A 22,816-nucleotide genomic window follows, 5' to 3' on the forward strand; every position below is an offset into this window, starting at 1 on the left:
GGATTTTGTATTCCTCACAGCACACAGTGCTACATGATCAATACCTTATTGTAAACGACAGTATACAACAATAAATCTCCTCAGGAACTAAATTGCTCAGGGAACCCAAAATCGGGGAATATACTGTTCTAAGTTTAATACTTCCCTCACGTTATTATCCCTCACAAACAGTACAATTAATTGTACACAGGAATTTATATATTTCTTCTTTTTATTAGTGTTATAAATATGTTTTATGGTTTCAATTTTTTTTTCTGTTCACTAAAATACAAGGTACAATACTGGCATCTACTGGATGAAAAGAGAATCAACTCTCTCAAGAAATCCATTAATTCTTTAGCGTTGCTTACTACCATTTCCATGGGTCTTAAACTAATGTCACTCAATACAAGAGGCCTCAACAGCATATTTAAGCGGAAAGCTCTATGGAATGACATATTAAAATTCGAAAATGACATTGTATGCATATAAGAATCACATTTTGCTATGAACAAAGCACCAAAGTTCTCCCACAAGGAGTAATATTGGCAATAAAAGACTCCGTATCTTTCCAACCCCTAAACATTAAGACTGATTGTCAAGGTCCGTACATTATACCAGCAGCAACCCATGAAAACGCAGAATATACTATTGTCAATATATATGCCCCAAACAAAAATCCTCATCATTTTATAAAGAAAATTGTAACGAAAGCACAAAAAATGCAAAAAGGTCAACTCATAATATGCAGACTTCAAATCACCGATGGACCAATATATAGACATCTCCAATCAAGGACACACCAAAAGAATGTGACTGAATAAGATATTTTCTAATGAAGATTTGTATGATGCCTGGAGGTGTCTGCAATCCACCAAAAGGGATTATGCATTTTATTCTCATGTCCACAAACCCCAATCAAGGATAGATTATTTCATCATGGACAAATTACTACTTCAGAACGTAACCAAAGCTCAGATCCACAATATTTCTTGGTCTGATCATGTTCCAATAACAACAGAAATGAATACAGGACAACTCGGTACCAATTACAAATTATGGAGGAACAACACTCATTCTTTCCCAAGAGAAACATTTGTCTGTGATAAAAAAAAAAAAAAACTCAGAGAATTGTTTGTACTGAATAATGGTTTGATGAAAAGTACCACACTATGGTTTGCTCATAAAGCATTCGTTAGGTGTCTCCTAATACAGTTAGCAGCTAGGGAAAAAAAAAGGAAATCCTTTGAATTAAACTAAATATTAAAAGACATTACCGAAGCTGAAGAAAAACACAAAAAAAACTCCAAGTGATATAAAAATAGCACAACTCAATCTAAGAACTGAACTGAGATATATGCTGATAGATAACCACGAAAAATACATAAAACAAATGAAACTGAATTACTATTCTCAAGGTAATAAAGCCGGTAAACTTTTGGCTAACCAGCTACGCCAAAATAAAATTAACAAATTAATTCACCACAGATCAAGTAAGGCAATATACAACCCCAAAGAAATAGCTGATTCCTTCTCAGATTATGAATCTCTATATAACCTTAAAGAAGATCAAAACACTCCACAACCTACACCCCAAAATATAGCTATTTAAAAAAATATCAACCTACCAAAAATTAAAAACATATCAACAACCCAATTTCATTACAAGAAACCCTCAAAGTTATAAAATCCCTAACTAAAAACAAAACCCCAGGCATAGATGGACTCTCAGGAGACTATTACCAAGCATTTAGTGAAATACTATCGCCACATTTGACCAAAATGTTTAATCAAGCAGCATTATCTAGCCAATACCCAAAAGAGATGTTAGAAGGACTAATAATTACCATCCCAAAACCAGACAAAGACCCAACATCACCCATAAATTACAGACCTATATCATTATTAAATGTAGACATAAAATTGTATGCTAAAATTCTAGCCAATCGCCTAATATACATAACATCCTAGCTCATTGGGCCTGATCATGTAGGCTCCGTTAAAGGCAGACAAGCCCCTGACGGCACTAGGCGGATGGTGAATCTAATCAATCATATTGCAAATAACCGAACATCTACTCTCTTTTTCGCACTAGATGCTGAGAAAGCATTCGATAGAATGCATTGGCAATATATCTCCAAAACATTCGAAAATGTTGGTATTAAAGGATTCATACACTCAGCTATTATCAAGCAAAAAGGAAGTTGCACTAATAAAAATAGAATAAACAAATTATTGTGAAATGATAAACTAATAAATTAATTTGACAAATCGATAAATAAAAATTATGAAAAACCTACAGTGATGAATTGACAAAGGTGATCAAAAAATGAAAATGAGGTAACATACAACAAATGAATCCTGTGCAGTGACTTATTGAGTACAATGGCAACCGATTCAACAAATATGTGAATATCATGAATGGAAAAAATTGATGAATGGGTCAACAAATAAGCATATATACTTAGATAAACAATAAAAAAAATGTAAATAAATATAAGAAAATGATAAAAAAATAATATAAAAATATAAAAGTCTCTTCCAAAATGTTTCCCAACAGGAAGTGAATGATGAAAACACCCTGTGAAAAATCTTCTATATTCAAAGAACACCGTGAATCCACCACCACATATTGAAGGCTTACCAGCTAAACAAGCTGTCAAAGCTTGTGGCCAATACTCAGCCAGGGCTTTTAGATCCTCCCGATACCTCCAGTAGCCAACAAGCCAAGCGTTCCTACAGACTTGATGGGTGAACAAACAATTCAGGCAAACGGCCACAAACGTATCCTCAGTGGGTAGGTTAAGCCCATAAAACAAGACAAAAAAGGATCGCCATCGATAAAACCAGGTGGCGTTTATTATAAAAGGTCTGTACAGATAGACAGACTAAATAAAAGTTCCATAAATCAAGATAAGCCGGCCAATGGTACAAACAAGCCCGTGCAAGCGGAACGTGAAAAACAGCGCAGTGACGTCAGCACGTCGCTCCTCCCTACGTGTTTTGTCACTAGGTGGACGTTGTCCTGGGGCACTCAGCTATTATGTCACTATATTCTCAACCCTCAACAAAGGTACTCTTCTCAGGATTAATCTCCAAAAGTTTCAATCTAACCAATGGCACTAGACAAGGATACCCCCTTTCCTCAATAATATTTTCCCTAGCAATTGAACCATTAGCAGAATATATACGCACTAATCAGGAACATCAGCGGCATAAAAATAGGACAATATGATCATAAAATGGGTCTATTTGCAGGTGACATTATCTTAACCTTGACAAACCCCGATGTATCCCTATACAATGTCCAGAAATTATTAGAATACAGTAACGTGTCTTACTATAAAATTAGGCAAAATAAAATGTTATATTTTACCCATGAACCGCCACAAAGTCCAATCTGAAAAACTTCGTAAGAATTACAGATATAACTGGGACGAGACAACTATAACATATCTAGGTATAAAACTCACATATCCTTCCTCCAAATTATATGATGTAAATTTTCCAAAACTCCTAGAACAAACTAGCAAAGATCTACACCAAATCCAAAAAGCTCAACTATCATGGGTTGGTAAAACAGCAGCATTTAAGATGCAAATACTTTTCATATGGAATGGGAAAAAACCAAGAGTAGCATTCTCAATACTAACTGCCAACAAAGACCTAGGAGGAATGGGACTACCAGACATTAGAAACTATCATTATGCATCTTTATTAGACCAAATGAAATTTTGGTTCACCTCCCCTAATGATAAACTATGGTTAAATATTGAAAAATAAATCACTATAGGCCATGATCTATTCGCCCTTTCTATGGCGAAACGCGCAATCCCCCAAAAAAATAATTATACCAAATCTCCTTTCTATTAAATCAACTTTAATAGCATGGAAACATTCCATCCAAAACCAAAAAGGGAAATTTGTACACTAACATAGCATTACCTACAAGAATAATAGATTACTGTAAAATACGTCAATCAGCAAAAGAATGGACCAAATAAGGCTTCCAAAGATATAATTGCCTACCAAAACACTTCAAGAACATAGTGGAAGGGAAATTCAGTAAATGTGCTTATCTAAAAAATATAAACCTCTCTGATAGCATTGATATTCCAACAGAAATATGACAACATTTCACATACCACAAGTTTAAAATAAAAAAAGAAATTAGACTTTTGTACAACCTTCTTTCCCCTTCTCCAGATGACAAAAACCTCAACATGTTAAAGTGGGAAAAGGATATTTTACAAAGCTATACATGGGAACAATGGCAGAAAGCACCATCAATCACTAGTAAAGCATCCTCATGTATCGAACACTGGGATAATTCACAAATAATTCTTAACAGATGGTACCTGACACCTTATAGATTGTCAAAAATATTCCCTTCCACCCCTATCTGCTGGAGGTGTGAACCTATACCACACTCTTTGGTCATGCAAGAACATTTCAAGTTTTTGGAACTCAGTTTCCTCCTTTATTGCAGATTTTACAGGTAATCTGACAGAACTGACACCTGCAACAGCATTATTAGGATTAAATCTAGATGTATATCTGCATTGCTATAGAATAGTATCATATATCCTAATATCAGCGAGACTTACCACTGCCAGCATGTGGAAATGTACAGAAGCTCCTAACTTGTCAAACGTCATCATAAGACTTAACACTCAAGCTCAACACGAATTGATGTTAGCATTAAAAAATTTCTCTATCATTAATTAAAAAAAATTGGCAAGCTTGGATAAACAACCCGAGAGCCTCCAATTACTTAAAGAATAGCGTTATATGATACATCAAGATAATGAATATCATAAAGACCCTTCTCATTCCTAAAAACTTGAGTATTTGATAACCAGATCCCACTTACAGTATGATCACACTTGGGGTAGGCGGTAGTAGGTTACCAAAATTCAGATATTGTATGTTACCGTTATAACTTATTATTAATTTCTTAATTCTTGTTATAAACGTTTAAAGTTTAAAAAATAAAATGTTATTTTCTAGCAAGAACTTGCCTATGTGGTCTTTTAATAAACTCTCCAGTATCTTCCTGACTATAGAAGTTAAACCAACAGGTATGTAGTTACTTGGTAAAACCTTTGATCCCTTTTTAAATATAGGCACCACATTGGCCTTTACGACAATCCAGTGTTATTATCCCAGTCATTAAAAAGTCCATAAAAATTAGAAACAAATTTGAAACTACATTGCTCAATTATTTTAGGACACATGGGTGTATGCCATCTGGTCCAGGTGCTTTATTCACCTTTATGCTGTCTAAATATTTCTGGATCATATACATTTTGAGCCATAATTGTTTATTTGGGGCTATGACAATATCATCCCCAATGCTGCCCCTTGTTGATTTGGAGTTAAAGAGGAGGAAGGAGAGATGTCCTGTACTCCCGCAGAGAGGGATGATTTTACTGCTTGGGTTGCAGGCTACAAAAATAAAATAAATTAATTACCACTGATTTGTGTCCTGAAGAGGTTTTTTCAGTCACATCATAAGAATATTCATTGTTATTTCCTTCTGGTAGCTCTTTTTTCTCTGAACATTCCTGGGAAAGATTTTCATTTTTTTCATCCTCTGGAACTGGTGCAGAACATGACGAAGTAATGTGAGAGGATGATGGATAGGTTGTATCTAATGTTGAATCTGAAAACAAATGTGTGTTACTGTGATATTTGCAGACACATACAGACTGATATTTAGATATCATGAAAACATCAACAGTCAAATAACTATGACAGCTCAACATTACAATGCTTAAAGCATAACTCCAAACAAAATAAGATTAAAATAAATAGCCCAGTAAAAAGATAAAATAATAAAATAAAACCAGCTTTTGATGTGTTATTCTCCTTCAATCCAAAGATTACCCATCGGCAGTTCTTTTCTGCTGCTAAATGGTCTCAAATCTGATAGCCATCATTTATTCCACTTCTTCTAGGGCCCAGGTTATCCCAAATTCACCCAGCCTGTGAATGGACAGTGAAGAAAAGCAGCACAATGATAAGCTCATCTCTCTATCCTACTATCCCCTCTTATCAGCATTCCTTTTGTTAGCACATGAACTGTAATCCACTTCTTGTACCGCTACTTTCTCTTATATTCCACCTCTACGGTATAGGGACTGCAGGAGGCTAATACCAGGTAAAATTTGGATACTTTTACAGCTTGCATTAAAAAATAAAAAAAAGTTTAGTGATGTATGGATTACATGCCTGAATTAATTTGTGTCACCCTTTCATTGAAACCTAGGTGTCCAAATTTAACAACCTCATTAACTTGATCATTTGCCGATTTATATACAGTACATACAAGGCTTTTATTTGGGAGACAATACAAACTCCCAGCATAAGAAGTCAAATAGACAAAAGAAGTTGTGAACATTGGGTGTGCTACACATGCCCAAAAAACCATCATCAAAGTACACAAGTTATGAATGGTGTGCCGTGTCATTCTGCTTCTACACATCACAGCCAGGAGTTGCGATGTAAATAAAGCCTTAGTAATAGCTACTGCGGTTAACCACTTTACGTCCGCGCTGGTGCCCATCAGTGACATCCACCAGTGCCTCCTGATCAGTGCCGCCTATCAGTGCTCATCAGTGAAGGAGATGCAAAAATTTGCAAGAATGTTATAACAAAATATGAAACTTTTTTTTTTTTTTTTTTTTTTTGGAAAGCTGGAAATGGGCCTGGTCAGGAAGGAGGTATAAGTGCACAGTAAGCAAGTAGTTTAAAAAAAAAAAAATGGACTGTTTGATAGTGTTTATAATTACTGTTCAGATGTTAGATAGAGTAAAACAAAGTAACATTATTACTTTTGTAGATACTGTTTTATTCATCTGCAGATCAAATAGCTCATCTTCAAACGACATCCACTAACAGTTAGACTTACTGGTAATGATGTTTTTAGGAACACCTGAGAGATAAGGGGCTTCTCCCTGCCAGAAACACAATCAATTGACAGCTTGTTATAAGGGCTCTTTCACACGGGGGATCCGTATGTCCGTTTTTCATCCTTCCGTTTTCGGATGAAAAACGGACATACATGTATCCCTATGGAGCGTCGGATGTCAGCGGTGACATGTCCGCTGACATCCGACGCCGCTCCGATCCGAAAAGTGTAACGGAGGAAAAACCTACTTTTCCATCCGTTTTCGGATCGGGTGACGACGGACACTACGGTCCGTCATCATCCGATCCCCCATAGGGGAGAGCGGCGCTCTGACAGGTCCATCGCTGCACAGTGTGCAGCGATGGACCTGTCATCTTTCTGTTCAGCGGGGATCGGCGGAGCGATCCCCGCTGAGCCAGTGGGTGTTCACGGGGCGGATCATCACTGATCCGCCCCATGTGAAAGAGCCCTTAGTCTGTAGTATGGGTGCAACTTTAGTTATTGAATTACAAGAAACTTAGTAATAGTTTTAAGGTGATTATATAAGGTATATATATATATTTCTATATATGTAAATGTATGTTTCTGAGCTAACAGATGGTCATTCACAGAGGGTCATTGTCTCTGAACCATTCTCTGTTTAGTCTGTTGTTAGTACCAGATTAAACCAGCTTTTCGCGCCTGATATTTTGCCTTTATAAGGTAAGACAATAGAGCAGGACAGTGAACTGCGCTGAGGACGTAAGAGGTCCCAGATCTTGGACTGTCGGCTTCCAGAACTATCTGAAAACTCAGAAGTTGAGAGGTTCCCTGGATTGAATGCTAAATTTATCCTGTATTGTAACATCTGTAATACATCTTTAATCGAAGCTAAGTAAATCTCTTTTATTACATTCTTTGTTTTGTGTTTTAATCATTGCATTTACTGACCACATATCTAAAAGGGTAAATATATAAATGAATCTATGAATAAATGTAACACAGAATTTAGCCCCTTGTTACATAATGGCGCTGCGAGCAGGATATTTAACCCTTTCAGTGCTGGTTTGAAGTGCAGTGATTAATCCTAGTAATACTGTTGTGAATTGTAATGTTTTTTGACAAGTGGGAAACTGTATTATTAGTGTGCACTGTGATGGGAGGTTTGTTGCTAGCTTTGCTTTGGTGGCAGATATGTTTAACTGGATAAAAGAAGCGAAGGGGGGAGACAGTCAAAGAGCCCCATCTCAGAGTGGTCAGATTCTAGACGCTGGTCTACTCTGGCTCGTGAATTGATCAAGTATCAGGATGCATTTAAAGTGGAAGACCCCCGCCACTGTCTCCTGATTCTTGATTTGTTTCGATATTCAAAATCGGAACAGAAAGCTGCATCTATATTAGGATGGATATTTTTGCAGGCATTGAAACAAAAAGGGGGTAGATGGTCAAATGTTTCCACTCATTGTGTGCTTAGCGAGCCCCCGGCAAGCTTTTGATCTTTTGAGATATAGAACAGATGAGCTGATGACCGCGTTAGGTGGACGAGTGGCCCTTTCGCTGGTGCTCACATAATTGTTCTTTGAGGTTTGAAAACGATGAGCAGAAAACAGGTAGGAAAAGGAAAAATATGACCTGTATTGATGCTTAGATTGTGATTACTGCAGTAATATATGTGTTGAGTTTAAATGTTGAGCTCGTTTGTTGGTTGTTTAGCTAGCTATTGGTGAGGAAAAGTTGCTTGTATGTATGATATGTAAAATGCATTTGGCTACTGATGTTTAAGTGAGTTTTTGTATGTTTAACTGAAAAGATCAGTTAAACATACAGGAATGGCTGCAGCTTTCAGCCCCCCCCCCCCCCCCTCCCTCCCCGGACAATGGACAATAGTCCAGCATGTTGTGAAAGGAACTGCAGCTGTAGACTGCTTGTATTTGTGAGAGCTTAAGAGAGGGGGACAGAGTTTGTTGCAGCTATTCCCCCTCAAACCCCCCCCCCCCTCCCCGGACAATGGACAATAATAGTCCAGCATTTTGTGAAAGGACAGTGCTGAACATCTGAGAAATGTCTAATCATGTTGAAAAAATAACATCCTAGTTGAAATTGTTAGTTTTTTAAATCTAGGATTATTTGAAACAAAGAAAGTAAATGGCTGATTGATGTTAACACCCTTTAAAATCCTGAATAGCAGTCATGATTATTATAATTTTATTGGTGAATGTAATAAAGTGTCATGTTCTAGGATACAACACTAATGTTTTTTATTTAAGTTTTTCGTTAATACAGAAGGAACCAGATCTATTCCTAGAAGTTTTGTAGATCTGTATGGTATTGAACAAGAGGTTGCAATAGAAACATCAATATGAGTTTGGTGATGTATAATGTTTGTGCACAAATGTAATGAACACCATATAATGTTCTTGTGAATTATTTCAACCATGGTTAATGACAACTTTGAATGGCCGTCCTTTAATGAAAATCCACGTGGTGACAATTAATTAAGTAATATGAGCTCAATTAATAAGGGTAATAAAAGTGCACTCATGAATAACAGAAATAATGGCCATATGTTTTGTTGTTTGTGGAAAGTGTTGGTTAAATGTGTTTGTTGCTAACTATTTGTTACTTTCTAGGAAGGAACGGTAAAAATATCACACTAAATACCTTTTTTATTTTGTTTAGTTCCTAGACAATATTAAACAGCATCAACCCACCTGTCTGATATGGTTTGATGTCCAAGAATAAAGATGAAGATTACAGTCAAACTAAATCATTTATGTTGTTTTTGTTGTTATTTTTATGCAATATGCAAATGTACTGAAAGTTTTCATTGGAACTGATTGTAAACCAGAGCAGCTAATACTCTCGATGCTGCATAATAGATTTATAAGGGTTTCCTCTGATTGAGTTGAATTTAAAATGATATAGAACAAATAATGTTTGAATATTGACAGCAAGATTGTTTTGATATCTGGAATGATATAATACTTGAAATGGTTTGAAGGGTGTAAGAATACCCAAACATTTACATATTGTTCTTTTCTGTGTATATGTAAGCTAAATTATGGCGGCATCTACTTCTGTATATTCTGCCATAATTATTTTGGTACCACTGTGGGAGTGTGCCTGGGGTTTTACATATAAAGTACATTTTTCTGCATGATTGACCGTTTAAATTTAAAAATATCATTTTGTTTTTCAAGGAAAAAAAAAGTACTTATGTCTACTTATAACTGTACATTTACGTTAATATTATTGCACTGAACACAATTTTTAAGTCTATTAACATGAGGTGTTCTAGTGTTATATATATATGGTCAGTTATATCTGACACTCAGTGATTCTTTGACCACCCTGTTCTATACACCTGGTTGAGTTTTCATAAAATTTTCTTGGTAAAGGAAAAAGAGTTATAAAATAGGTTCTTAGGTTTTGTTTTCCTCAATTCTCCTTGATTGCTTGGGGTGGGACTGGCATGTAGAATACAGTGACACATATGCATGGGCATATTATATGCACATATTGGGATCAGTGTAGACAAAAGAGCCGGTTAGCCTGCCAGAATGTCTTTAGAGTGTGGAAGGAGATCAAAGTGCATAGAGGAAACACACATGAACTAGTTTAAAGTTGGGCCTATAATTTGAGACAGAGTAGTGTATAGTTCAGGTGGGGGATGAGTAATATACCTGTAATAATATTTCACCTTTAATGTAGACAGCTGAGTTTTTCAGTGTTAAGACAGGTCACTAATGATTATCGATTTGCCTGTTCAGAAATCTATAATGGGCTATATGGGCATTGTTGTTAATTAAGAAATGTTGGACTGACATATTTGGTAACACACCTGTCATGATGTCAACTAGAAGCATATTGGAGAAAGAAGACAAACACTTTTGACAGCAGCAACGTCTATAAAGTCTTTACCAATGATCAGCAGCTGAACTGTTGGTGCAAGTTCCACCTGTTCTGAGGGTCGAGTACCTGAACTGTTCCATCCGCTATCATGGTTAAGTACCTGAATCTGATGGTGAAGTACTTGAACTGTTTTATCTGCTCTGATGGTCATGTGCCTGAACTGTCTGTAGAAGTTCCAGCTACTATGTGGTTATGTGCCTGCACGTTTGTGACTTGTGAGCTGCAATAGTCCGAAGGATATGGACTTTGTATTCTACAGTTCTTTCAGTTCTACAGTGTTTCAAGTGTCATGCTGCAGCTGCGATCTGGTAACCGGATGTCTAAGACTCTGCTGTCCATCACCAGATATGGAGGACTTTGACAAGTATCTATGCGTTTAAACTCTTGGAAAGGGAACTTTGATGCTCATGCCTGTACTTTCAAAAGGAAGTTTGGTGTTATTCTGTTAGTCCAACATATAGTTGTTTTTATAAGCCTGGACATTTTTTATATTTTTCAGCCCTAACATAGCAGAATGAGATTTCTTGGACAGGTAAATCAGACAGAGAAAGTGGGTCAAGAGATAGAACTTTAGATAAATAAGACGAGGTGTGGAAGGATGTAAAATTGTTATACATTGATTTACATGTGGAAAATACCCAAGGGGTGGGATATATGGGACCATATTTAATAATGAGGAGTGTTTCGCATACATACTCATAATACTGGAAATGTGAAGGATGAAATTAATGAAGTCAGAAATGTTTATATTGGAGTACAAGCGAAAGGACTACCTTAAGTAGAACATCTTGATATATCTATAAGTAATCCTGAGTATTATAAACTAAACTAAGAATCTTGTAAGTCAAGGGGTGGAATGTAGTATGGGTGCAACTTTTTTTTTTTTTATTTAAATTTTTTTCCTTTTTTTTTTTTTTTTTCCACATCAGTAAACAGTGTTTGGAGGGCTAAATCAGTTTGATGTTCATTAACTGTCGCCTTCTCGTATTCACATCATAGTGGATTATACTTTTTCTCATTGCTTTTTATATCGTCATAATGACCAACGGATTCCATTACGCCTCTTTACCAACAAGTCCTCTGTCCCTTCCATCTCGTAAGCCCCACCAACTAGGACTCGATAACCAAAGGGACCCATCCTTTTCCAACTCAGCTTAGAGAAAGAGGGGACCAGTAAGAAGGAAGAAAAAGGACAAAAACACCAACAAAAAATACAAGAAGAGAGGTTTGTAAAAATGAACTTGTGGGCTCCCCGTGCCCATCTTCTACTGACCCAGCCTGTATTGTGTACCAAATTACCTATGCCCTAATACCCCGATCCCCCCCCCCCACCTGCTCCCTATATGTTTATCCTATGCCCTACTAAGCTATATATTTAACTAAAAATGTTCATATCCAGAAACACTTTATTATAGCATCCTTTGCCTGCAAGGATACCAGTTGCCTATATACCTATATTAAGCCCATCCCTCAGTCTATTCCGTGTCTATGCCGATCCCACTATTAATGACTCTTCACTTTCTCTATCCACATCTTCCACATGCTTTCAAATTCCTGAAGATTGCCCCTTTTTATGTACACCATTCTTTCCCTACCCAAGGTTTCATTCATTGTAGAGATCCAGTCTTTCACGGTGGGGGGCTCCTTTACCTGCCATCTAAGTGCTATCAACTTTCTAGCCTGAAACAGGGCCCGCGTGACAGCTAAGGTAGTACTCAACCTTTCTCCCATCACTCTTCTATGCCCCAGAATACAAGCCAAGGGCTCGTTTACCACTGTCGTACCAAAAATATTTCCCAAGTTCCCAGTCACCTCCTCCCAGTATCTAAACAGCTTGGGACACCTCCACACCATGTGAATGAGATCTCCCGTCCTTCGACACCTGGGGCAGTTGTCATTGGGCCTTCTCCTAAATTTAAAAAGTCTTTTAGGAGTATAATAGGCTCTGTTTAACAGCATTAAGTGTGAGAGTCTCTGTGAAGGGGTCACAGAAACCTGCGCTCCCAACTCCAAAATTCTCGCCCATTGTTCCTGGGTCATTCCTCCCACCTCCTCTTCCCATTTAGCCTTTACCCCAAGGAGTATTTCCCTGCTATTAACCGATTTGCTTAATTGGTCATAAATTCTTGAAATTACCCCTCTAGTGGGGGTTATTTGAATTATGCACTGAAATAGAGGCATCTCTTCCCATCTCGGAGTCTGGGCTTTAAATTGTGCTTTAAGGGCATGTTCCAACCGGACATATAGGAAGAAAGACCCCCGGGGAAGCTTAAACTCCCTAACCAGTTCTGAAAATTTCTTTAACCCAGAGTCATTATATAATTGACTTAGCTTACTGAGACCAAGCTTCTCCCACTCTCTAAATATGCCTATCTTAAGAACTTCCTGCAAATTACGGTTGTTCCAAATAGGAGAGTAGGCTGTTAAGGCTCCATACCCCATCTTTTTCTTAACTGTTTTCCAAAGTTTGATTATCAATTTAATTGTTGGAAATTTATCATGGAACGCGTCCGCCTCTAGGGCTTCAATAATTGTATTGTGTGTGGAGCTCAACAACAGTAACTTGCCATTAGGGGTGCCTCCTTTCGGTATCCCACAGCCCAATAATTGCTGCAACTGAGTTGAGTAAAAATAACTCTCGGGATGTGGGAGGGCAAAGCCCCCCTCCTGGGTAGGGAGCTGGAGCACTCCAAGACGGATCCTGGCTTGTTTCCCCTTCCAAATCAATTCCCTAAAGAGACTGTCAATTTTTTTAAACCACTTCTTACCTATCCAGACAGGGGAATTATGCAAGACGTATAGCAGTTGTGGCATCCATATCATTTTTATTAAGCTACATCTTCCTGCAACTGATAGAGGCAGGCGTCTCCAAATTCCTATTTTTCATTTAAATTTTGTTAATAGAGGGACAAGGTTTTTACTGATATATAGAACAGGGTCCTTCGTCAGGACAATCCCTAGGTACTTCAGAGCTTCCACTGTTACCACCTGAGGCATACCAGGTGCTATTGTCTCATTTATGGGGTCTATCGGTAGAAACTCTGATTTCTCCCAGTTTATCTCTAAGCCAGAAAAACTGCCGAAGTCCTCCACTATCCTCATTGCTCCCGGTAGCGATTTCCTCGAGTCTCCCAAAAATAATGTCATCCGCATACAATGCGATTCTTTCCTCGCCTGTTTTTCTCTGGAAGCCGGTTATCACTCGACTTCCCCTTATGGAAATGGCCAGGGGTTCCATCGCTAGTGCAAACAACAGAGGGGAGAGTGGGCACCCCTGCCTCGTCCCCCTCTCCAGCTCAAACCAGTCCGACAATTCGTTGTTAATTTTTAATCTTGCCTTGGGTCGAGTATATAGCATTCTAATCCACCCTATAAAGGCAGGGCCAAATCCAAAGATCTCCAGCACGCCCCACATATAGCCCCACTCCACGCTATCAAAAGCCTTGGATACATCAAGGGTCATCAACGCTCTCGAACCCTCGTTCACCACTGGGGTCTGTACATTCAAAAACGCCCTTCTAATATTCAGGCTCGTGGATCTATTGGCTATGAAGCCCGCCTGGTCCTCGTGGATCAGCTTATGGATAACCCCATTCAATCTTGCTGCCAGCACTTTGGCCAGAATTTTTACGTCCGTGCATAAGAGAGAAATTGGTCTATAGGCGGCCATATCCAAGGGATCTTTCCCTTCTTTCTGTAATACAATAATAGTTGCTTCTAGCATTGAGGCAGGTAATTGGCCCCCCTCAAGCGCCCCCCCCAAAACTTTCAGCAGTTCGGGGATCAACACTTCACCATAGTGTTTGTAGGTCTCAATTGGAAGACCATCTGGTCCGGGCGACTTATGGGTTGCCATGCCTGCTACTGCTTGGTGTAATTCTGCTATAGATATTGGGGCATCTAATATATCTCTTTCTTCTTGTGATATGGTGGGGATGTCTAACCCCCTTAGGAAGTCCTCCATCTTGGCCTCCTTACCCCTCTTCTGGGAGGAATACAGTTTTTTATAGTAATCCCTGAAGGCTTGTACTATTTTTAAGGTGCTTGATACTACCTCACCGCTCTGGGATCTAATCGCGAGGACCGTGGATGGAGCTGCATTGGATTTTGCTAGCATAGCCAGTGTCCTTCCCATTCTCTCGCCCTCCACCATAGATTCCTGTCTTTGGAGTAACCGCCTGGTTTCTGCTTTCTGTATAACCACTGATTTATATGCTTGTTGTTTCTCTTGCCAGATACTTTCCGTCTCCGGGGTTGGGTTGCAAGTATAGTTGTTTTCTGCTTCAAGAGCGTCTCTCAACAAGCTCTCCTCCTCCCTTCTAGCCTCTTTGTTGAATGTAGCTATCTGCTGTATCAGGACCCCCCTAAAAAAAGCCTTAAGGGCGTCCCATAGCGTAGAAGGGGACACCGTTCCCTGATTGATCTCAACAAACTCCCTTAAGGAGGAAAGTATCCCTTCCGTCTTTTTAATAATTTCAAACCAGTACGGGCTTATACTCCAGTTCTTCCGGGGCCTAGGCTCCCCAAGATTTAAAATGACTACCATAGGTGAGTGGTCTGAGATGCCTCTTGGCCAGTATGTTATTTTTTCTACCATCTGGAGAGCCCTATTATTTCCTAGGGCTAGGTCTATCCTTGAAAGCACGGAGTAAGATGCAGAACAGCAAGTATATTGCAGCACGCCTGGGTTCCGTGCCCTCCACAAATCCATTAATCCCACTTCTTCCAGAAAAAAGCTTAACCGACTCCTTACTGAGTCCTCTGAGCTTTTTCGTAGTGGGAATCTATCCAGCCCTTTATCTAGAACCTCGTTGAAGTCCCCCATTGCTACAATCGGCACCTCTTTTTTATCTAGCAAAAATTCATACAGTTTAAGCAAGACATCCAGATTAAAGGGCGGAGGGATATATATATTTGCCACCACATACCTGGCGTTTTCAATAGAACATAATAAAAAGATGTATCTACCCAACTCGTCTATCCTGACCTGGCTGCAGGAAAACTTCACCCCAGACTTTACCAAAACACTCACTCCCCTACTGTAGGAGGAGTGAACCGCATGAAATTGGGTTTGAAATTTTTTCATCTGTAGGTGATGAATAGTTTCCTTGGTTAGGTGGGTTTCCTGCAGACAGACCAGATCAGCCCCACAACTCTCCATCATAGAGAACACTGCTAATCTTTTAAGTGATGTACCCAGGCCCCTGACATTCCAGGATCCTATTTTCAGAGTCTTAGCTAACATCTAAAGACTGAGGAATATCCTTTACCCCAACACATACAAACGTATATAACAGAAAGATATAAGAGAAATTTAATATATATAACCCTAACCCAAAACCAATTTTTCTCCTCCTAGTGACTATTATAACAGTTCCGTGTGTGTGTGTACTTGGCCACTAGACCACGTATTCATTTTGGCTATATTAGCCTTACTTTGGGCATAAATTTGCCATAGACATTGCTTGTATGTGCGTGTAGAACAACCAAAAACCTATTTACTATAAAAAGTGCCTGTATGTGCAAAAATAATCTTAAGGAAGGTCTGGATACCTCCGTTATAATTTCTAGTGGCATAAGTGTTCGTAAGGAATGATTTACCCACCCTATTTCCCCTCCCTCCCATCTTCCCACCCCTTCCCTTCCCTCCCCACCTAACCTCCCCTACCCTCCCACCCCATCCCCCTCCCCCCACCCGTACCCACCTATCTAGGTGTACCCCCTGGGGGTTTACCATGACCGTTGCCTCTTACACTAACACCAACCTTTTATACCAAATCTTCCACTCACAACCCCACACCACCCTACCCACAAATAGCTGTGTGCACCCATCCCCTCCCGTCCCCTTATAACAAAAAGCATTAACAGATGGCAGGAAGGGGTGGAAAAAAAAAAAAAAAAAAAAGCAAGAACAAGAAAAAAAACAAAAACAAAGATACAGCCCCTGTACCTCCCAATACCTTGTCATGCCATCCTATTGATATCCCGGCCTAATATATCTTCCCCCATTCTCTACGTAAAATTCGTGATTTTTTCCCTATTATCTTTCAGCCACTTCTCAACTTCAGCAGGGGAGTTAAAAAACAGAGTCTCCCCCAGAGCCGCAACCCGCAACCTTGCCGGATATAAAAGAGCATAGGGCAACTTACATTTTTGTAGATTGCGTTTTGCCTGGGTAAACTCTGCCCTACGCCTCTGCAAATCCGGAGAGAAGTCGGAATAAAACGATATTTTTGCTCCTTTAAAAAAAACCTCCCCTGCTTCCCTGATCTTCCGTAATAAGGTTACTTTATCCTGGTAGTTAAGAAATCTCAGGAGGAGGGTTCTCGGGTGGCCCCCCTCCGATGGTGCCCTGAAAGGGATCCTATGAGCTCTTATGATGGAAAACGAAGCCGAGAATGATTCTTTCCCGATTAGCTCCCCCAGCCATTTTTCTAGGAATGCAATTGGGTTGGCGCCCTCACTCCTTTCGGGTAAACCTATCAGCCTCACATTATCTCTTCTACTCCTGTTCTCCATCTCATCTAACTTAGAGGCTTGTTTAGATAGCTGTTCCTTCAGCCATTTTATTTCTTTGGTTATTGGGAGCACATTATCTTCTAGCCCACTGACTCTTTCTTCCAGGGCCGTTGTTCTCTCCGCCGTTTTCTGCAGATCTTGTCTAACCAATAACAGATCTGCTTTAACACCTTTCATCTGTTCACAAAGATCTTTAAGCGAGCTGTTACACACCCCTACAGCCATGAATACATCCGTTATAGTTGGTTCTCTGTTCAAGGGTAAATTCGGGTCATTTATTATCTCTGAGTTTACGTTTGTGTTTTGATCACTTAGCCCTGGACCTTTATTACATAAAGATTTGGAAGGCTGGGTAGCCGGCGCAGCCCCTAAGGGCTGTAATTGAGGCTGGCCCTGGCTTTTCCTATCCGATGCCCCCCCTTGTTGACCCTTCTGCTGTGACCCCTTTTTTGGAGGGGTCAGAGCAGAGGCATGGGCATATTGCTCCAGTTTTGCTGCTGCTGATACTGCTGCCGCATGCTGCGAGTTTTTCTCTTTAGAGGAACGTAGATTCTGCATCATTTACACTTATAGATATAAATATACTCTAACAGCAACAAATTAGTGACTGACAGTTACCAAAGTCCTCCACAAATCCAAAAGGAACTAAGGAGAGAGGGGGAGGAAAGGGAAGCCGTTGCGCCCATCAGCACTCAACCACCCGCTGTACAGAGCATATACCATAAAGTGTATAAAGCGGGGTAAGTCTCTCCGCTCTACACTCTTATACACCCCTGTAAAGAAAAAGAGAGCTCACACAGAAGGAAGCCACAGTACCTTAGATGGCAGGTGTGGGGCAGCTCCATACACGCATAAACTCCACAGCTACAACATAAATTGGTGCAGCCCCCCACCTACACCGTAGTTTTATACAGTTGGTTAAATGCCGCTAAGGCAGTCGCCATCAAAATACGGTTAGTGGGGTATATACGCCGAGTAACCCCTACCTAAACCTCTCTCCTTGCATCTGTTGAGGATCCCAGGGGTCCCAGGGCTTTAGCTAGTCAGCAGCACACAAAAAAAAAAAAAAAAAAAAAAAAAAAAGAGAATATACTTTGCTTCCTATATTAGCACACACTGCTCCCAGACTTAGTATTACCCAAGCAGCAGGCAGGTCAACACACTGACTCACATAAATAACTCTGTTACTACACAGGTGTCATATTACCAGGATTTACTTCTAGTCCGAGGATTGTCTAACAATTTTTAAAACAGCATCTGGTTACTATATTAGTGACTCCATACTGTACCAGCTCTGGCCGACTTCTATTCCATGACTAGTGTAGAGGTGGGAAAGTGAAAGTAAAAGCTGCTTGTCTCACAGCAGCGTGCAGGGGATGACGTCTCACCCAGAGGATTCCTCAGCACACCTTTAGCAGAGAGAGAGGAGGGGCAGCGAGGCACCGAGCAACAAAGGAACCAGAGCCATCCAGTATGCCGTTCATACGGCCAGGGGAGAGAGAGATGAGAACGGAGGAGGGACGGAGCACACAGCGTCCATGCTCACACTCACTCCATGCTGCCTCTCAACACACACCCGCCCATCCGGTCACGCCCCCTCCTCGTGCTATGACTAGGATTGTTTTAGTTATTAATAACTTTAGTTATTGAATTACAAGAAACTTAGTAATAGTTTTAAGGTGATTATATAAGGTATATATATATATTTCTATATATGTAAATGTATGTTTCTGAGCTAACAGATGGTCATTCACAGAGGGTCATTGTCTCTGAACCATTCTCTGTTTAGTCTGTTGTTAGTACCAGATTAAACCAGCTTTTCGCGCCTGATATTTTGCCTTTATAAGGTAAGACAATAGAGCAGGACAGGAAACTGCGCTGAGGACGTAAGAGGTCCCAGATCTTGGACTGTCGGCTTCCAGAACTATCTGAAAACTCAGAAGTTGAGAGGTTCCCTGGATTGAATGCTAAATTTATCCTGTATTGTAACATCTGTAATACATCTTTAATCGAAGCTAAGTAAATCTCTTTTATTACATTCTTTGTTTTGTGTTTTAATCATTGCATTTACTGACCACATATCTAAAAGGGTAAATATATAAATGAATCTATGAATAAATGTAACACAGAATTTAGCCCCTTGTTACAAAGTCCCCACCCTTCCCTTTGCCCCTCAGTTTGTAAGTACTCCCAAAAACCGGTTCATGAATGAATGAATGATTTGTAAAGCGCTGCAAATGCGAACTAAATCGCCTCAAGGCGCTAATGCGTTTTGTGCTGTCATCCTTTTAGAAGAGGAAGGTCTTGAGTTTTTTCCTGAAGGCCAGATAGTTTTCTTCCATGCGGATGCAAGTCGGAAGAGAGTTCCATTGCCGAGGTCCCTGGACTGCGAATCTTCGTTCTCCCCTTGCTTTGTAGCGGTATTTGGGAATAAGGAGGAGGTTTTGGTTAGATGATTGCAGATTGCGAGTGGGTGTGTAGTGTTTTATTTTCTCTCGGAGGTATTGAGGGGCGTTACCTTGTATGCATTTGTGGGTGAGGCAGAGGGTCTTAAATGTGATCCTATTCTTTATGGTTAGCCAATGTAGGCTCTTCAAGGATGGGGAGATGGACTCCCAGGGTTTTTTCCCGTTAGCAGTCTTGCCGCCGCGTTTTGGATGGCCTGTAGGCGCGCAAGCTGATATTGGGGTAATCCTATGTAGAGTGAGTTTGCGTAGTCAAGTCGGGAATTGATGATTGTTCCAACTACTGCTGCTTTGTCCTCTTCTGGGATGAAGGGGATGAGTCTGCGTAGCAGGCGGAGGAGATGGTGAGATCAGCTGACTACTGATCCTATTTGTGCATCCATTGTCATTTCTGAGTCAAAGATAACTCCGAGACTCTTGGCTTTGGTGCTCGGAGAGATGGTTTGTCCTAAGATGGTGGGAGGAGTCCACGGAGTCTTGGTTTTAGCATTTTGGTTAGCGTGTAGGAGAAGAAGTTCTGTTTTTGACCCATTGAGTTTGAGGGAACTGATGGTCTTTTTGTCCGGTGATGCGAAAATAGATTTGGGTGTCGTCAGCGTATGAGTGGAAGCAGAGGCCTGATTTTTTGATGATTTTGAGGAGTGGGCGGATGTATATGTTGAATAACACTGGCGACAGGGGTGAACCCTGAGGGACCCCACAGGAGATTGTTCGGGTTTCAGAGGTGAATGCTCCTAGTTTCACTGTCTGATTCTCTAAGAAGGATGAGAACCATTTTAGACTAGAATCTGTTGCTCCTTCTGTGAGGCGGACAAGTAGAGTATTGTGGTCCACTGTATCAAAGGCTGCACTGAGGTCTAACAGTACCAGGAGGCATGACTCTCCGTCATCTGCTGCTTCGAGGGCATCATCCCATATTTTTTAGAAGTGCAGTTTCTGTGCCATGTCCAGGGCGGAAGCCTGATTGTAGAGTGTCCAGAAGTTGATGTGTGTCCAGGTGGCGTTGTAGCTGTTGTACTACCGCTTTTTCCATAATCTTGGAGATGGTGTTAAGGCTTGTTATCGGTCTGCGGTAGTTGGGATTCTTAGGGTCGAGATTAGGTTTTTTTAGCAGGGGTTTGACGATGCCTTGCTTGAGGGTGGTTGGCACAATCCCTTCTTTAAACGACTGATATATGAGGTGTGTTATAGTGGGAGCCAGGATGTCGGAGCATTCTTTAAGGAGTTTCGTGGGAATGATGTCATTTGGTGATGTGCTGTCTCGAAGGCTTCTCATAATGTTTTTAGTCATGTCAGTGGTGATTGGGGTCAGGAAGAAGTCCGGTGGTTGTGTGATGTTTGTGTTGATATTCTCTTTTTGCTTTGGTTGGGTAAAGTTGGTTGTTTTCTTCTGTTGAATTGATTTCCGAATGTTGTCGATTTTGTCAATGAAGAAATTTGACAACTCATTGCAGAATTCTTGAGTATCGTTTGCTGGAGGCTCTAAGCAGGTTGGGTTCATTGACTTAGCGACTATTTTGAAAAGTTCCCGTGACCGATTTAAGGCAGTTGAGATGGTGTTCGAGAAATGTTCTTTTTTGGCTTTGAAGATTGCTTTGTGGTATTTCCCAGTGAGTACTTTGTAGTTTGTGTGGTTTTCCTTGGTAGGGTTTTTTCTCCATGCTCTTTCAGCTCTTCTACGTTCTTGCTTGAGTAGGGTGAGCGTGGCATTAAACCATCTCAAGTTTTTTTTTTCGGATGAGTGTTCTGCGTTTTGGCGCTGAGTCTGCTGTTTGTAGTAATGTCTTATTTAGGGAGTTGAGTGAGTGTTCCGTTGAAAGGTTTAAGTTTAGCGTTTGCATTTTGTTTGATAATGTGGTTTTGAAGAGTTCGGAGTGCAGTTTCTTCTGAGATCTGTTCCAGTGTGTTGTTGTTGTTGCATGTTTCTGTTTTTGGAGGGTGGTGTTAGTGGTGATTTTAAATTTGATGGCGTGATGGTCCATCCATGGTAGTGGTGTGTTGTCGAATATGTTGATGTCCATGTTTTGTTTGAAGATGAGGTCTAGAGTGTGTCCTGAGCCATGCGTGGGAGTAATTATCAGCTGTTGGAGACCTAGTTCTTCTAGTTGGTTGATGCAGGCGGTCGCAATAGGGTCTTGGGTAGAGTTTGCCCAAAGGTTGAAGTCCCCAAGTACCAGAAGGTTTTTGGTTTTCAAGGTGTGCATTGAAATGAATTCAGTGAGTGGTGTAAGGAGATTGGTCTTTGGTCCTGGTGGCCTGTAGCATAGTAGTATGTGAATGGTGTCTTGAGGTGTTTGAAGGCACTGAGTCCTGTGAAGGCAAGGTGCGATTTGAAGATCACTGCTAGGCCTCCTCCTTTTTTTTCCTATTCTGTGCTCGGTTAGGATGCTGTAGTTCTCAGGCACTAATTCAGTTAGGATAGTGTTGCAGTGGGATGTTAGCCAACTTTCCGTAATGAAGAGGCAATCTATGTTGTTTTCGATGATGAAGTAATGGATTTCCAGTCTGTGCTTGACTGCTGATCTGGCGTTGATCAGGGCGCATGCTAGCTGTTGTGGTTGGATTGGTTTCTCCCTGTATTTGATGGTTGCTTGTAGGTTGGTCCTTAGTAGTTTTTCTATTTTTGGTCTTTTTTGAGTGGCGGTTGGTAAAGTTGAAGCGATGTTTCTTAGCCTGTGGAGGGCGTCCGCTGTGTACTTGAAATTGCACATGGTGAAACCGTAAGTTGCTGAGGGAGGTGATGGAGGCTACCTACCGCCCCCCTGTTGATCCAGAGGAAGGCGAAAACCCCTAGCTGAGCTAGCCAATTGCTGCAGCAGAGGAAAAAATTTCTTCCTGACCCCCTGAGGGGCGATCGGACTCAAGGACCCTGGATCAACTGCTAGGGTCCCCGGGGGCTTACCTGTACAGGGTGGTCCGGAGGCTGACAGATTGGGGGGGGATAAGGGAGGGGATCTGACCGCTACTTACTAGTTGGAGTGGTGCTGCGGCTGGGTCTAGGGGGATCTCAGATGGACGCTAGTCAGGTCCAGAGTTCCGGTGGTAGCCT

At 40.5% G+C, this 22,816-nt stretch overlaps 1 protein-coding gene across 7 annotated transcripts in view; it reads right to left on the bottom strand.

The window, feature by feature from the left end:
• The window catches only part of ATF7IP2 (activating transcription factor 7 interacting protein 2), a 589,221-nt gene that overhangs the window by 39,147 nt on the left and 527,258 nt on the right, over nt 1–22,816 (bottom strand). For all 7 annotated transcript variants that reach the window (XM_073591216.1, XM_073591215.1, XM_073591213.1 and 4 more), the window contains one exon: nt 5,454–5,644. In XM_073591216.1, coding sequence (XP_073447317.1) covers nt 5,454–5,644 — 191 coding nt within the window. The remainder of the gene's footprint in view (nt 1–5,453; nt 5,645–22,816) is intronic.

The sequence above is a fragment of the Aquarana catesbeiana genome, linkage group LG06 (assembly GCF_042186555.1).
Source record: "Aquarana catesbeiana isolate 2022-GZ linkage group LG06, ASM4218655v1, whole genome shotgun sequence".
Lineage (NCBI taxonomy): Eukaryota > Metazoa > Chordata > Amphibia > Anura > Ranidae > Aquarana > Aquarana catesbeiana.